Genomic DNA, 14,866 nt, shown 5'->3' with positions numbered 1-14,866 from the left:
GTTGTTTGCCTCTGTGTTAGCCTTGCGATAGATTAGCAACCTGCTCAGGGTGTACCTTGCAGCTTTACCCAATGCCAGTGGGATTGGCTCCAGTGTCCCCTGTGACCCTGTTTGGATAAGTGAAATAGATAATGGATGGATGGACAATTTCATTATATTTCTAAACTTGCCTAGGCTTTCTGTAAATGTCAAGTTGGGTAGATAAGGAGCCAGTTTTAGCTGTAGGCTATGAATAAAGGTGGGCATAGTTTATAGTATAATGTGCTAGGGTCTTTCAGTGGAACTGACATGGAATCTTTCTCCTTTTTCACTCTCTTCCCCCGTTTACTTTTTTGTGATAGCTTGGAGTCCGGATCTTCACTAAGAGACCGGTTTGTAAAGGGCAGACCAGGCAGCTGAATCCAGACGAAGTGATCACGTACCTACAGAAGCACAACCAGGCTCTAATTCTGTACCTGGAACATGTGGTTCTAGAGAGGCATTTACAGGTTGGAGCTGCTTGAAATAAATAATTTAAAAAAAACAACTACTCACTGTAGCCTATTCAAGTTTGGACACACCACCTAATTCAATATTTTTTCTTATTTTTATTAATTAAGACACTTCATGTCTTAAAGTAATGATGGATGTTGTTTCTCTTTACTTAGTTGAGTGGTTCTTGACATGGATTAGTGACAGTTGTGAAATAGGGCTATTTACTGTATTTTTATTATTTGCTGTTTGTTTGATCTCAAACACATTAAGAAGGCAAGAAATTGCACTAATTAACTTTTGATGAGGCACCTGTTAATTGAAAAAGCATTCCAGGTGACTGCCTCATGAAACTGGTTAAGATGATGCCAATAGTGTGCAAAGCGTCATCAAGGAAAACAGTGGCGACACTGAATCTAAAATATGAAACTTTTTTTGTTTGTTTAACACTTTTTGTTTACCGTATAATTCCATATATGTTCCATATGATGTTTCATAGTTTTGATGTCTTCGGTATTGTTCTACAATGTAGAAAGTAATCAAATTACAGAAAAAACTTGTGAATTAGTAGGGGTGTCCAGACTTTTGAATGGTACTGTGTATGTATTTATATATGCATTTCTCTGTATAGATATATTTTTGGTTTTGCAAGCTTTTAGATATTATTAAAAGGTGTTTCACTTTTCCTACTGATGGCTGATGAGGGAAAATTGCACCTGAATGACTTTGGCCAATGAATTTTGTCCTAGGCAAAGTGAAGCATGAACTCCTTAACATACTTCTCACCTGCTTTTTGCTTTGCTTCATCTTGTGTGTATGCTTGCGTGCAGAAAGAGAAGTACCACACACACCTAGCTGTGCTGTATGCCGACCGAGTGCTCACTCTGGTCTCTCGAACTTCAACCACAGAGGAGCAGCTCTCTTCAGCCCGACAGAAACTGCAGAGATTGCTGAGGGAGTCCAACCTGTATAGAGTCCAGCTGCTACTAGGTGAGGAGATGCGTGTTTGAGAGAATTACACCATAGTGCGCTAAAATTCTCAAATTTAATCAGTCACAAGGTGTTCACAGGTTTATATTAATGCACTTGTTCTAATGTTATCATCATTGTTTGTTTATTTTCTTAGAATAGCATACCCAGTCGTGTTTTATTCAAAGGTTATAAAAAAATTCATGTTTTGTGCTCCTGCAACAGGATTGTTCAAACAAGATCAACTTAATTTTAATAGAGCAGGTAATATCAGGTGAAAAGTGGATGAAAAATTGTATTTCACCATTGTGTGAAGAGATAATCTTGTATTATATCTTGCATGTGTGTCATTACCGTGGACAAGAACATAAATGTTTCCTGAAAATGCTTTTTAACAATCATGTATTTCATTTATTGTAGCATTTCTCCTAGTTTACATTATTAAATAGATGCTTACTTATTTGGTTTATTTAGTCAATTGTATATCTTGTATAATAAATATCAAATCCTTGTTAAATATCAATGCCAAGGTGGCCATTCATGCCAAGAGCTGTCTGTGACTGCAGTGTAATAGATTTTTCCCAGAGTAAAGATCGGCATGAGTCATGAACGCTGACACTGCTGTTTGTGTGTTTTCTGCAGGTAAACTGCAGGACTCTGAGCTGCTGCTAATGGAGAGAGCGACACTACATGGCAAGCTGGAGGAGCACGATAAAGCACTACATATCTTGGTGCACCAGCTGAAGAACTCTGCAGCTGCACAGGAATATTGCACATGGGCATCTGAGGCTCATGATCACAAAAACCGCGGGGAAATTTTCCATCAGCTGCTACGTGTTTATTTGGACCCGGATGTGCCTGGAGGGCCACAGACTGTGGAAGCTGTAGACTTGCTGAACCACCATGCTGATGTTTTTAATGCTCCAAAGGTTTTGGAACTTCTCCCTGAGGCATGGTCTCTGCCATTGCTCCGCCCCTTCCTGTGCGGGGCTGTGAGGGCCAGCATGCACGCTCACCGCACCTCCCAGATTGCACTGGGGCTTGCGAGAGCGGAGAACCTGCAGCTGCACCATGACAGGGTGAGTTTGTAGGAGTTAAAACAAGTGCACCCAGACAAATTTGAATGAATAATGGAACACATTTATGGATACATTAGCTTTTCAGCATTTAAAAAAAAAATCCAATTTCTCTTTATTGAAGCTATAGGTTTAGACTTATTATTCCTTGTCTGTTCTTTGAATACTGAGACACTAAATATATGGTTATAATAGAGTTCAGATGGCACTGAGGCAGGCCACATGTTGGGCTTCATTTATCAAGGTAGAGACAAATTCATTCATAAGAGCATTTACCCAAGAAATGTGGTGTTCCTGAAAATACTGTTAGCTCGGGGAGTCAATTTCCTACTTGTGCTCATGAGTTTGTAAATTTATGTTGAAGGACTCGCTGATCTAAACCTCAACTGATCAGCTTCACGTTGATTTCGGCTTCGAATATAATTGGTGCATGTTACCGTGTTTTTATAAATAAAGATTACACCCTCAAATTTAAACGGCTCGTTTATTTCAATTGCAAACATGAATTTAGAAAGTTTGTGAAACTCAGTGGTTTCATATTACTGACCTTAAAAAAAGCAATCCAAAACAAATCCAAAATTTAAGATGAATAAGATTAGCCATGCAGTTATGACAAAGGAAATGGCACCGAAGACTAAATGTTCTGTGGTAGCCGACATGCTGAAGTGGCTGCATTGCGTTAGTGGAAGTTTTGTACTTTTTTTTTTTTTATGGTCATTTTTCACTTCTTTTCAAGCAGCAAGGCTGTGCCATGAACGTGCTTGATAATTTATAGCTGATTTGGCATTCTTCATCATCATGCATAATTTTGTAAATCTGGTATGAACTTTTACACATAACTTCACTAATGGCCCTTTTCCACTACCCTTTTTCAGCTCGCTTCAGCTCACTTCAGCCCGACACGGCTCGCGTTTCGACTACCTCAGAACAGCACAACTCGGCTCGCTTCAGCCCTGCTTAGCACCCAAAACTCGCACGGTTTTGGAGTGGGGCTGAAGCGAGCCAAACCGAGCTGAGTGAGGCTGGGGGCGTGAGCAGACACTCCCCTGTGCACTGATTGGTGAGGAGGAGTGTCCTCACATGCCCACACACGCCCCGCGAGCATGCTGGGATCTGTAAACACCGTAAACCCGGAAGAATTACGAATTACGAGAATTTCTGAAGCCTTATGCGCCTCGCCTCATCTATACGCTCTTGCCAGTATCTGTTGGCGTTGTCGGTGACAACAAGCCACAGCACCAAGACCAGCAACACTAACGACTCCATGTCCTCCATGTTTATTGTTTACTATCCGGGTTGTGAGACTACCACTTGAAAGATCACTGATGTCACTGTTTGCGCCGCTTAACGACATCACGTGACGTCCACCCACTTTCGCTAACTCCACCCAATGTGTCCACCCACTTCCAGCCAGCACGGTTCAGCGCGGTTGTAGTCGAAATGCAACTCCAATAGCCCCGCTCAGCTCGACTCAGCCCAACTCAGCACGGCACGGCTCAGCCCAACTCAGCCGCGTTTGTAGTGGAAAAGCGGCATAAAAGATAGATAAATGAGGCCCATCGTATGACTTTACCCCATTTTTCAGAATTGGGCAGAATTTCAGCTTTTCAGTTCATGTGTCTTGATTTAAAACCTGCCCAAGTTGCCTCTGAACTACAGTACCAGTCCAAAGGTTACTTTAAAGGAACAGTCCACCGTACTTCCATAATGAAATATGTTCTTTTCTGAATTGAGACGAGCTTATCCGTACCTCTCCGAGCTTTGCGCGACCTCCCAGTCAGTCAGACGCGCTGTTACTCCTGTTTACTCCTGTTAGCAATGTAGCTAGGCTCAGTATGGCCAACGGTATTTTTTGGGGCTGTAGTTAGATGCGACCAAACTCTTCCACGTTTTTCCTGTTTACATAGGTTTATATGACCAGTGACATGAAACAAAGTTCAGTTAAAAAAATTGAAACGTGGCGATTTTCTATGCTATGGAAAGTCCGCACTATAATGACAGGCATACTAACACCTTCTGCGCGCTTCGACAGCGCATTGATACCGTCACTCAAGGTATCAATGCGCTGTCGAAGCGCGGAGGAGGTGTTAGTACGCCTGTCATTATAGTGCGGACTTTCCATAGCATAGAAAATCGCCACGTTTCAGTTAAAAAAATTTAACTTTGTTTCATGTCACTGGTCATATAAACCTATGTAAACAGGAAAAACGTGGAAGAGTTTGGTCGCATCTAACTACAGCCCCAAAAAATACCGTTGGCCATACTGAGCCTAGCTACATTGCTAACAGGAGTAAACAGGAGTAACAGCGCGTCTGACTGACTGGGAGGTCGCGCAAAGCTCGGAGAGGTACGGATAAGCTCGTCTCAATTCAGAAAAGAACATATTTCATTATGGAAGTACGGTGGACTGTTCCTTTAAGGTTCCTTCCAAGTGTGTTTTAAATGTGGGCTACAAATATCACACTTATTACTGAAGACGTTTGCGATTGAAATCAAAAGATGATTGAGACCACGGATCAGAATTCCAGCTTTCATTTATATCCTGATGTGTTAAACAACTTGGAACATGGCACCTTAGGTGGCAGACCACCAGGTTTTTAGGTGTGTATTGGAACAGATAATCTTGTCTATCTGTAAATTAAAGTAAATGGCAAATAATATTTGGTCGCATATCCCTTGCTTGCATTAAGTGCATCAAGTTGATGACCCACTGACATCACCAAACTCCCTGCGGTTTCCTCTCCAGGAGGTGAACTGCAAGACTTGGCCAGTCTAAAACATTTCACTATTTCTCCCCCGATGAAGGCCTTTGTTGAACTGGCAGTGTGTTTTGGGTCAATTAAATTGGAGGTATTTCTCCGTAAATTGTCAGACAGAACGTTTCTATAGACTTCTGAATTCATTCTGCTGCTACCATCATAAGTTACATACAGCACCAGTGAAAAGTCTGGACACCGCTACTCACTTATAGGTTTTATTCACAGGTATTCTGACTATTTTCTGCAATGTAGCACAAATACCGAAGACATCAAAACTATGAAAGAACATATAGAACATAATTCCATATATGTGGTAAACACAAGTGTTAGTTTCATATTTGAGATTCTTCAAAGTAGCCAGTGTTTACATCGATGATGCTTTGCACACTATTGTTATCGTAACCAGCTTCATGAGGTAGTCGCCTGGAATGCTTTTCAGTTAACAGGTGTGCCTCGTCAAACGTTAGTGCAGTTTCTTGCCTTTCTAATGTGTTTGAGATCAAACAGTAAATAATAAAAATACAGTAAATGGCCCTATTCCACAACTGTAGTAATCCATATTGTCAAGAACCGCTCAACTAAGTAAAGAGAAATGACATCCGTCGTTACTTTAAAACATGAAGTGTCTCTTAATTAATAAAAATAAAGAAAAGCCATTGATTTAAAAGGTGTGTCTAAACTTTTGACTGATACTGTACCTGATGATCAAAAATTACAAGTTTTGCCCAAATCCCCTGCAGGTTTTCGTGAGCACTACTTAGAGGTTCTCACGAGAAAGTTAATAAAAATGCAGATTCAACCTTCTTTCAGTCTTTGTAAAGCCAGTATATCAAAGATACTAATGCTGATAATTATTATTGTTTTTTTTTTTTTCAAAAACTGGACATATCAGGTGTGGACGTATTGTTTTAAATGGGATTATTGGAAAATATTAATATGTGAGCAAATGGGAACACTTGTCATCATGCAGTGGGCTTCATTTATCAATCTTTTAGAAAAGTTTTGTGTAAATGCTTGCATAAGCCAAACCCAACACAATTTTTCTGCTGATTTACAAAAGTTGCTTTAGAAAAAAATGCTGATTTTTGTTCATGCTTGTACATATATTGATCACGCGTAAAATGAAAAGCACATTCCAGATACAAAACTTCATAAAGGTTCAAGTGCACAGACAACAAGCAGCACAAAATGAGCAATCAAGGTAAAGGCTGAAAGGCAGAAATGGAAGTTATTTTGACTCACTTCTATGCCAATAAAATATTTTAATTTGTAGTAGTAGTAATAATAAGCGCATGCTAAATCTTCTGTCAGCTGAGGCATTTGTCGACAGTTTAGGTCTTTGCGCAGACTGACCGGCCCGTCCTTCATTTATACAACACCATTTTCTTTGTTATAATTGAATGAATGATTTGATTTTTAATTTATCTTTATATCTTTTGGTTTACTTGCTTTACTTTTTATATTATTGCCATTAAATAAGGACTGGTTTTCCCAAAATGTTCTCAGTGGTGTGTAGTATCTGACCAGGTGGGTGGAGCACAAAAGCACGGCAGACTAGAACTGACGTCACAAAAAACTTTGTTTTTAGCTTTTCAGCTTTCCACACTCTCCCAGCCACGTGTGCGCGCGCACACACTAATGTTCTGGTTGGGGAGAGAGAGCTCCCTTTGTCTACACTCTCTCTCTCTCTCTCTCTCTCTCTCTCTCTCCTTTTAAAGAGCGCGGTCACTGGGGAAGACACACAAACACAGGTTAATTCCCATCAGGTGCAATGATTCCTCCACTTACCTTCCCTGACTCCGCCCTCCATTCACAGACTGCCGCTTGGCCACGCCCCTGCTGCCACATGGTGTTACTAGCTTAAGGAAGTGTTTTTATCCCCCGCTGGCCGAAAAACCTGAAGGGGATTCCCCCTTCAGCAATTTCCGTCCGTCCGTCTCAGGAAAGCGTACTCACCTTGGCGATGTCCGTCTGTCCCAGGAAAGGGTACTCACCTTCTGAAATCAACTCCTCTCGCAATTTGTGGAGGAATTTCACCAAACTTGACAAGAGGCATTGTTATACTACGCACATTGTGATTTCATTAAATTCAGTCACATTTTACCAGAGTTACAGCCTTTGATTAACAAAATTTATACTCTGACAATTTCATGAGAGCGTGTTTTATTTCTGAAATCAACTCCTCTCAGGGCGGCACGGTGGTGTAGTGGTTAGCGCTGTCGCCTCACAGCAAGAAGGTCCGGGTTCGAGCCCCGTGGCCGGCGAGGGCCTTTCTGTGCGGAGTTTGCATGTTCTCCCCGTGTCCGCGTGGGTTTCCTCCAGGTGCTCCGGTTTCCCCCGCAGTCCAAAGGCATGCAGGTTAGGTTAACTGGTGACTCTAAATTGACCGTAGGTGTGAATGTAAGTGTGAATGGTTGTCTGTGTCTGTGTGTCAGCCCTGTGATGACCTGGCGACTTGTCCAGGGTGTACCCCGCCTTTCGCCCGTAGTCAGCTGGGATAGGCTCCAGCTTGCCTGCGACCCTGTAGAACAGGATAAAGCGGCTAGAGATAATGAGATGAGATGAACTCCTCTCACGATTTGTGGAGGAATTTCACCAAACTTTGTAAAAGGCTTTGTTATATGTCAGTAGTACACATATTGTAATTTCGTCCAATTCGGTCACATTTTACCAGACTTGTGGCCCTTGAATAACAAGTTTGTACTTTTCACAATTTCATGAAGGTGTTGCTTGCCTCTCTCAACTCCTCTCAATTTTTTGGACGAGTTTCTTGAAGCTTGGCAAAAGGCCTTGCTATATGACGGTAATACGCATATTGTGATTTCATTTGTGAAAATTTTTACCAGAGTTTTGACCCTTGATTAAATAACTTGTACTTTTGACAATTTCATGAGGGTGTACGTTCTTCTGAAATCAGCTCCTCTCACAATTTGTGGAGGAATTTCACCAAACTTGTCTAAAGTCTTTATATTATAGTTGTACACATTGAAAATTCGTTTAATTTGGGCACATTTTTACCAGTTTTATGCCCTTGATGATTAACAAACTTTCGCAATTTCATCAAAGTGTGCTTACTTTCTGAAATCAACTTCCCTCACAATTTTTGGAGGAATTTCATGTAATTTGGCAGGATTGTGTTATATGTTGGTAATACGCATATTTCAATTTCGTTCAATTCAGTCACATTTTACCAGTGTTATGGCATAGTTGCCAGCAGGAGATATTGTGCTCTCAGAGCACTATTGTTGATAGAGGCTACAAAACACTTTTTCTCTTTTTTTTTTTTTTCCAGATAAGAGCATCTGCTTAATGCTATAAACATAAAAAAAATAAGCAATTTGACTTCATTAGTATATTCCTATATACAGTACTGTGCAAAAGTCTTGGGCACATGTAAAGAAATGCTGTAGACCAAAAATGACCTAAAAATGTTTCAACATTTAAAAAAAAAAAAAAAAAATATATATATATATATATATATATATATATATATATATATATATATATATAATCAGCAGTAAACCATAATGAAAGTGTCAATGTTTAGTGTGAGACGACCCTTTTATTAAAAAAAAAAAAGTAGTCTCCGGTACAGTGAGTGCAGTTTTATAAGGAAATGAGCTGTAGGCTTTACTGAGCATCTTACAGAAGCAGCCACAGTTCTTCAGGACACTTTGACTGTCACACTCGCTTCTTCATTTTGTAGCAAAACCCAGTAGCCTTCATTGTTTTGTTTTTATTTTTTTTTTTATTTATTTATCTGAAAAGTGGTCTCTTGTGTAATATGCTGCTCAGATACAACCTTTTTTTTTCTGTAACATTTAATTTTGTGCTGGAAAATGAACGTTTGGACTCTAAAATGGTTTTTGTACTGACTCCATTATATAGAAGTCATAAAATAGAAATCTATATAAACTATATTTATATAAATCTATATAATTTACAGAAAACTATAAAAATGGTTTGTATGGAAAAATTGAGGTGTCTAAGCCTTTTGCACCAGGGGCGGCTGGTAGTCTTTCAAACAGGGGAGGCTGGTCGGTTACGATATTTCCAGATTTTAAAAAGAAAAAACACATAAATTTTGCCCATACTCTTGCCTCTGATCTGGCTGATTGTTAGCAGGGTCATAAACTGTGAAATAACAGGTTCTTTTGGCCCATTAGCCTACTGTTCAATATACATGATGGTGGTGTTGGGGGGGGGGTATATTTTAACATTTTATATTTTAAAATTGTGGCATGTTGTTTAAAAATTGACCTCAGCTGTGTTTTTGTTTAAAAATGTTTTCCAAATTGTAGCGGTGTTTAATTCATATCCAGAAAAACATATATTCCAATATAATATACTCAGAATAAACATTTTAAATAGATTCTATATTTTTGGTCCATCCATGGCATATTACTAAAGTAGCCTATTTACTGTTGTTGATGTGGGTCACTTGCTGTTAGCCAATTCACTTTCTTGTACCAGGAGAGCTGAAAGGAACGAGTATTATTCCCGACCTTTTTCACCAAGTCAATTTGAGGCGTTGGTCTACCCTGCTCTTTAGTTTTACTTTTTTTCCTCGAAAGGAAGACTGGCAAATGGCTTCGCCAAAATTAAATCAGCAATGCTTGGCATCCGTGCGCAGCTTTCTTGCTAGCTGACTAGCCCCCTCAAGTTTAAGTTCAGTAATAAACAAATAAACAAAATTTCTGGAACTAAGATAGCAAACTTGACAACACTATATTTACACTTTATTTACAATGAAAATATATACAAACTAAAAAAGCTGGTAGAAACCGTATGTAATGAATGAAATCGAAATGTAAGCTGATCTCTTACAATACACCACAGCACTTGCGAATCTGCATGGGACTGAACTGATGTTGCCAGATACTGCTGACGTTATCCAGCCCAAAATATGTTCAAAACCCGCCAAAATGCACTTAATTCGGCAGGAAACCGCCCAATCTGGCAACACTGTACCGCTGCCTGTCTATTGTTGAAACGAGCTGTCAATCAAAGAAAATATCCGGCCGCTTTCACCAATCACCAGTCTCCTCGCGGAAACTGCCATGTCCCGCCCATGTGAGGCTCGGAGTCCGTGGGCGGGTGTTTTCGCAGTATTTGTCCAATAACCATCTTGCATTTTGAGATTGAAAAGCACATAGCTCCCAAATGCCGTTGAAGTCCATTGAGGCTGGGAGTCCGTGAGACTCCGTGGGCGGGCATTTTCGCAGTATTTGTCCAATAATCGTCTTGCATTTTGAGATTGACAAGCACATAGCTCTCAATCCACTGAGGCTGCGCTGCATCGCGCTGTCACGAGGTGAAAAACTCACGCACACATTAGGCGAACTGGAGAAAGTTATAACGGAATGATTTCGCACTGTAGTTGGGTTGAGCACATATATTTCTATGATTCTGGATCTGAAATAGCAATGTTATAAGGTCATCTATAACATAAGCCTAGCACAATTCATCCTACACGATGTTTGTCATTTTTAGAGGAGGGTGAGCCTCCCTCGTTGTCTTAGAGCAATCGCCCGTGTTTTGCACAGTACTGTATATTCCCATATGATATTAGTTATGCACTTGTGAGTCAGTTTTCACACACATGAGCACGAGTAGGATAAGAGTTCTTTTCTGAATTTACAGGATTTTCATGAACAAATTTCTTGTGTGAACGATTTACAAATAAGTTCCATATCCAGCTGAATAACTGAGGCCAGGAGTGAGCAGCTATGCTGTTATGTGAATTGCAGTGTGTGATGTGAATCGTAAGCATTTTCTGTACATGTTAAAATGATCTAAACTTGCAATGAGAGTAGTCATCAGATCAAAAGACCATTGTTTGCAATGTTGGTGTTTCTTTATTGTCTTGTCTTGTATGGACTATCTGTGTCTAGCACGTGGCCATAAATGAGTAGTTAATCATGATGTGGTATCAGTGAAGTTGAACACTAATGGATGATCTTTCTTCTGTTCAGCTGAAGTGTCGAGGAGGTCCAATCATTGTGTCGGAAAAAAAGGGATGCCACCTGTGCCACAACACTTTCAGCGAGCCAGACTGTGTGTGCCTGCCCGGTGGCACACCTGTTCACACACACTGTGCCACCCAGAAACTTAAGGGTTCGCCCACAAAGCGACAAATAGACCACGCCCACACCAGCAATCACACATGAACGTTGCAGGAGGTGAAACGCACTGCAGGGGGCATCTGCTGATCCTGGGCCTGGACGACTAAGGGCACCTGGGTGGACACGGGCGTAAGGACAGAAAGAGAGGGAGGACGAGGAACGAGAATGAGAACGCTGAGAGCACTTGGCTTCAGAGATGAGTTAAAGCATGGGTGTGGCTTGGGAGAAAGACAGAATTTTCATTCGAGTGAATGTGTGTGTGTGTGTGAGGGGAATCTGAGAAATGTACGGTATGTTGATGAAATGCTATTTATTCATGTTCCTTGCTTCCAATTTTTGCATTAGTACCACAGATCATGTTTAGCTGGTTGACTGGACTGGGTAACACAAAAGTGGAATGGTATGACCTTAAAAAAAAAAAAAAGCAGCCATTCCATTGAGTCTGCTATACTATATTGTTATAACACTAACAAAGTTTTGTTGGCAATCGATTCTGTTCGTTAACAACTTGTACTTTCTGATCTAATAGCGGATCACTGTATCATTACATCGTTATATCTGACGATCAAACACTCAGAAGTTGGTTTCCTGTAAGCAAAAACCACATGGTTGTACTTTATAGACAAGTATGTATTTTGCTTTTAGATTTTCATCGACAGAACACCAAAGTTGCTCTTTATGTCTGTGCCAACAGGGAAACGCTTATTTAGGAAACAGATGTCCTTGCAAGATATGTGTCCACATTAAAAATAGTTATTCGGATGAATGTGAATCATAAATGCTTGCTTAAAGCTATGTTATTTACATGAAGACCTAAGGGTGGTAAATCAGCACCAGGCAATTAGGTTGAAAGAATGAACAGTGTGAATGCATCATGCTCACGTTCTTTGTCCTTCGGCCCACACGAACGTAAAAACCTTCTATTCACATGACTTTTTATTGCCTCCCATTAGATTCCTGTCCAATGCACAGTTCTAGTCTCAAACAGATTTCTGGCAAGCTTTTTTTTTTTTTTTAATTTTAAAAAGTGTGCCTGTATTTGTACCGGTTTAGAACACATTGCTAATTTCTGATAATGTATACATATTTGGTTACATGCCTCGTAGATGTGTGATAAGCACAAATCAAGAACCATATTTGTAATTTCTCTTGTTCTGAACCCCAATCCCTACTCACTAGCTATCTTTCCCTTAACATGCTTCCTGAGAGACACGTGAAGCCAGTGCATGTTTCTGAACGGCTGCTCGTGCCGGAGAACAAGGCAGATGAACACACTTGTCGGAGAACTGTCCGCCCATGAACAGTTTTGGCCAAACAAACTGCAGATACTTCTCATCTCATAAGAACATTTCTCAAGTCTTTTGTTTGAGCTGGGAGTCTTATAAATGCGAAGCTGTGACTAATTTAATTTAGATTTTTTTTAAAGGTATTGAATAGCATAAGATTCAGGTCTCCCAAGATTATGACTTGCAGTCTGTAAGTTTTTGAATATATTTTGTGACATGCATATGGCGACTGGGAATGCATGGGTGCTTTTGAAAAAGTGTAAAAAGGTGCAGGAGTGACGGAATGAGGCCCTAAAATCTCAAGCACAGTATAACCACTGCCTACAATGTCAATACTAAACCAGTGCACGTACAGGAACCAAAGACACAAACCTGCTTATGGAGAGACAGACACCCACTTATGGACTGGTTCAGGCTCAGCTTTTATTGGATGTAAGTGTTTGCAGATTTCACTGTACAAAGAAAAAAAGTGTTATGCATAGACAACTGGACATGAACTTGATGTGTACAGCAAGAAAGAAGAAAATGGAATTAACATCACACCTTTTAATATCAAATTTGTATGATTGTTTGACAACGTCTATAATTCAGGGCCTGGTTTTCCAAAAGCACTGTAGTATTATGATTTATCTTATTAGAATGGTTTCAATGATGATGATGACAGCTTTTATGGATAATCCTGGCCCTGAATTTTGTCATGCAACACTTAACCTGGTCTTATATGTAACAAACTGTTTAAATTCCTCTCCCTGATCGAGTACATCTAACTACAGCAGTCTGACCCTAAATAATGCAGATGGACTCCGTCTGCATCTTTCTATCCACTTGATTATTTTATAAATGCATATCTACTCATGTACATACTGTATTTATAACTGTTTGTCGCTTTGTAAATTGATGGGCGTGTAGTGGGAATGTACAAATGTAAAGATGTCCATTTTAATAAACATGACTGCTTATGTTGGTGAGTTTTTGTGCACAACTTGGGCTATAATATTTACATCGGTGTCTTGCAGCTTGTCCATGAGCAACCATAAAGGAAAACTAAACCCTGAAACGTAATAGAAACCAATATAGTGCAATTTTTGTGATGTCTTTTTAGTCATTCTGGTGCTAATTTGTTGACTGACTGCTGTATTTTCATTCTTTCAGTGAGAGGTCAGCAGTTATGTGCTGCTCTGATGTCATTATAGGTAGGATGTTAATGTGCTTGCAGTTACACTGCATTTATGTTCAACTGGGGAGGGGGACAAGAACTTCTTGTCTTGCTCACCATATTCAACGTCATGTTTAATGTGAAATCCAGTGGAGCAGTAACGAAGTTGCACTGAATTATGGTAGACTAGGATCAGCTGGCTGCTTAGTGAGCTACGACAGCTGTAACTTTTGAACCGCCTCTGTTGAGTGTACAGCTGAGAAGGTTAGAGAGCTGGCCAGAAAAAGGACAATTTTTTTTTTTTTTTTGCTACAAATTGAAAATGGAACATTGTGTTAATGAAAGACGTTTAAACTAAAATGTCAACTCAGAGTTCCATTACAAATTAAATCTTGGACGTCACAGGTTAATTATAAAGATTGATATGCAAGGGTGGAGACGGTCATTTAAGGCCAAAATACTTCAGCTTACATCTATACCCACATTTGTGTGTTTGGGGTATGATCTCAATATCTATATATTAACATCCTGAGTAGCATCGGTATCATCAGGTGTATGTGCATGTCTCTGTTTCTTTAGTAAGTACTACCTCTAAGCTTACAGTTAAAGGCAAAGGTTCTATCATGATCGATTTGAAGTAGTAAAAGGAAAAAGTACCTCTATTTATAAAACAATGATTTCCAAAATGTTAAATAAATAAATAAATAAATAAATAAACTGGGTGTGTTATTAAAGAAAACAGCAATCCAAAACACAAGGCAAAAATATTCTTAAGGTTGTTCCATGCCTCTCAGGATCCAGAGCTGACGGAGGCAGTGTGCGCTTCCCCAGCAATATCAAGGTCAAGAAAAATGTGCAAGATGCTGGGCTATACAGAGCACCATATTACACTGAGGTTTAGTATTACAGGTGTTCGTTAAAGGCAAAGGGTCTACAAGTGTATAATATAATGAGAAAACATACAATCAAGGTCAGAAGTTTACATACTGTACACAGACATGAATGTATTTGGGCTCTCAGTGAT

General features: G+C 39.8%; 1 protein-coding gene across 1 annotated transcript in view; it reads left to right on the top strand.

The window, feature by feature from the left end:
• tgfbrap1 (transforming growth factor, beta receptor associated protein 1) overlaps positions 1 to 13,647 on the top strand; it is a 57,149-nt gene extending 43,502 nt beyond the window's left edge. The window contains exons 9-12 of the mRNA XM_060918997.1: positions 342 to 488; positions 1,302 to 1,461; positions 2,083 to 2,519; positions 11,251 to 13,647. Coding sequence (XP_060774980.1) covers positions 342 to 488; positions 1,302 to 1,461; positions 2,083 to 2,519; positions 11,251 to 11,445 — 939 coding nt within the window. The 3' untranslated portion in view covers positions 11,446 to 13,647. The remainder of the gene's footprint in view (positions 1 to 341; positions 489 to 1,301; positions 1,462 to 2,082; positions 2,520 to 11,250) is intronic.
• Positions 13,648 to 14,866: the final 1,219 nt, after the last annotated feature.

This window comes from Neoarius graeffei, chromosome 4 (assembly GCF_027579695.1).
Source record: "Neoarius graeffei isolate fNeoGra1 chromosome 4, fNeoGra1.pri, whole genome shotgun sequence".
NCBI classification, from domain to species: Eukaryota; Metazoa; Chordata; class Actinopteri; order Siluriformes; family Ariidae; genus Neoarius; species Neoarius graeffei.
This window is presented reverse-complemented; position numbering and strand designations above follow the sequence as displayed.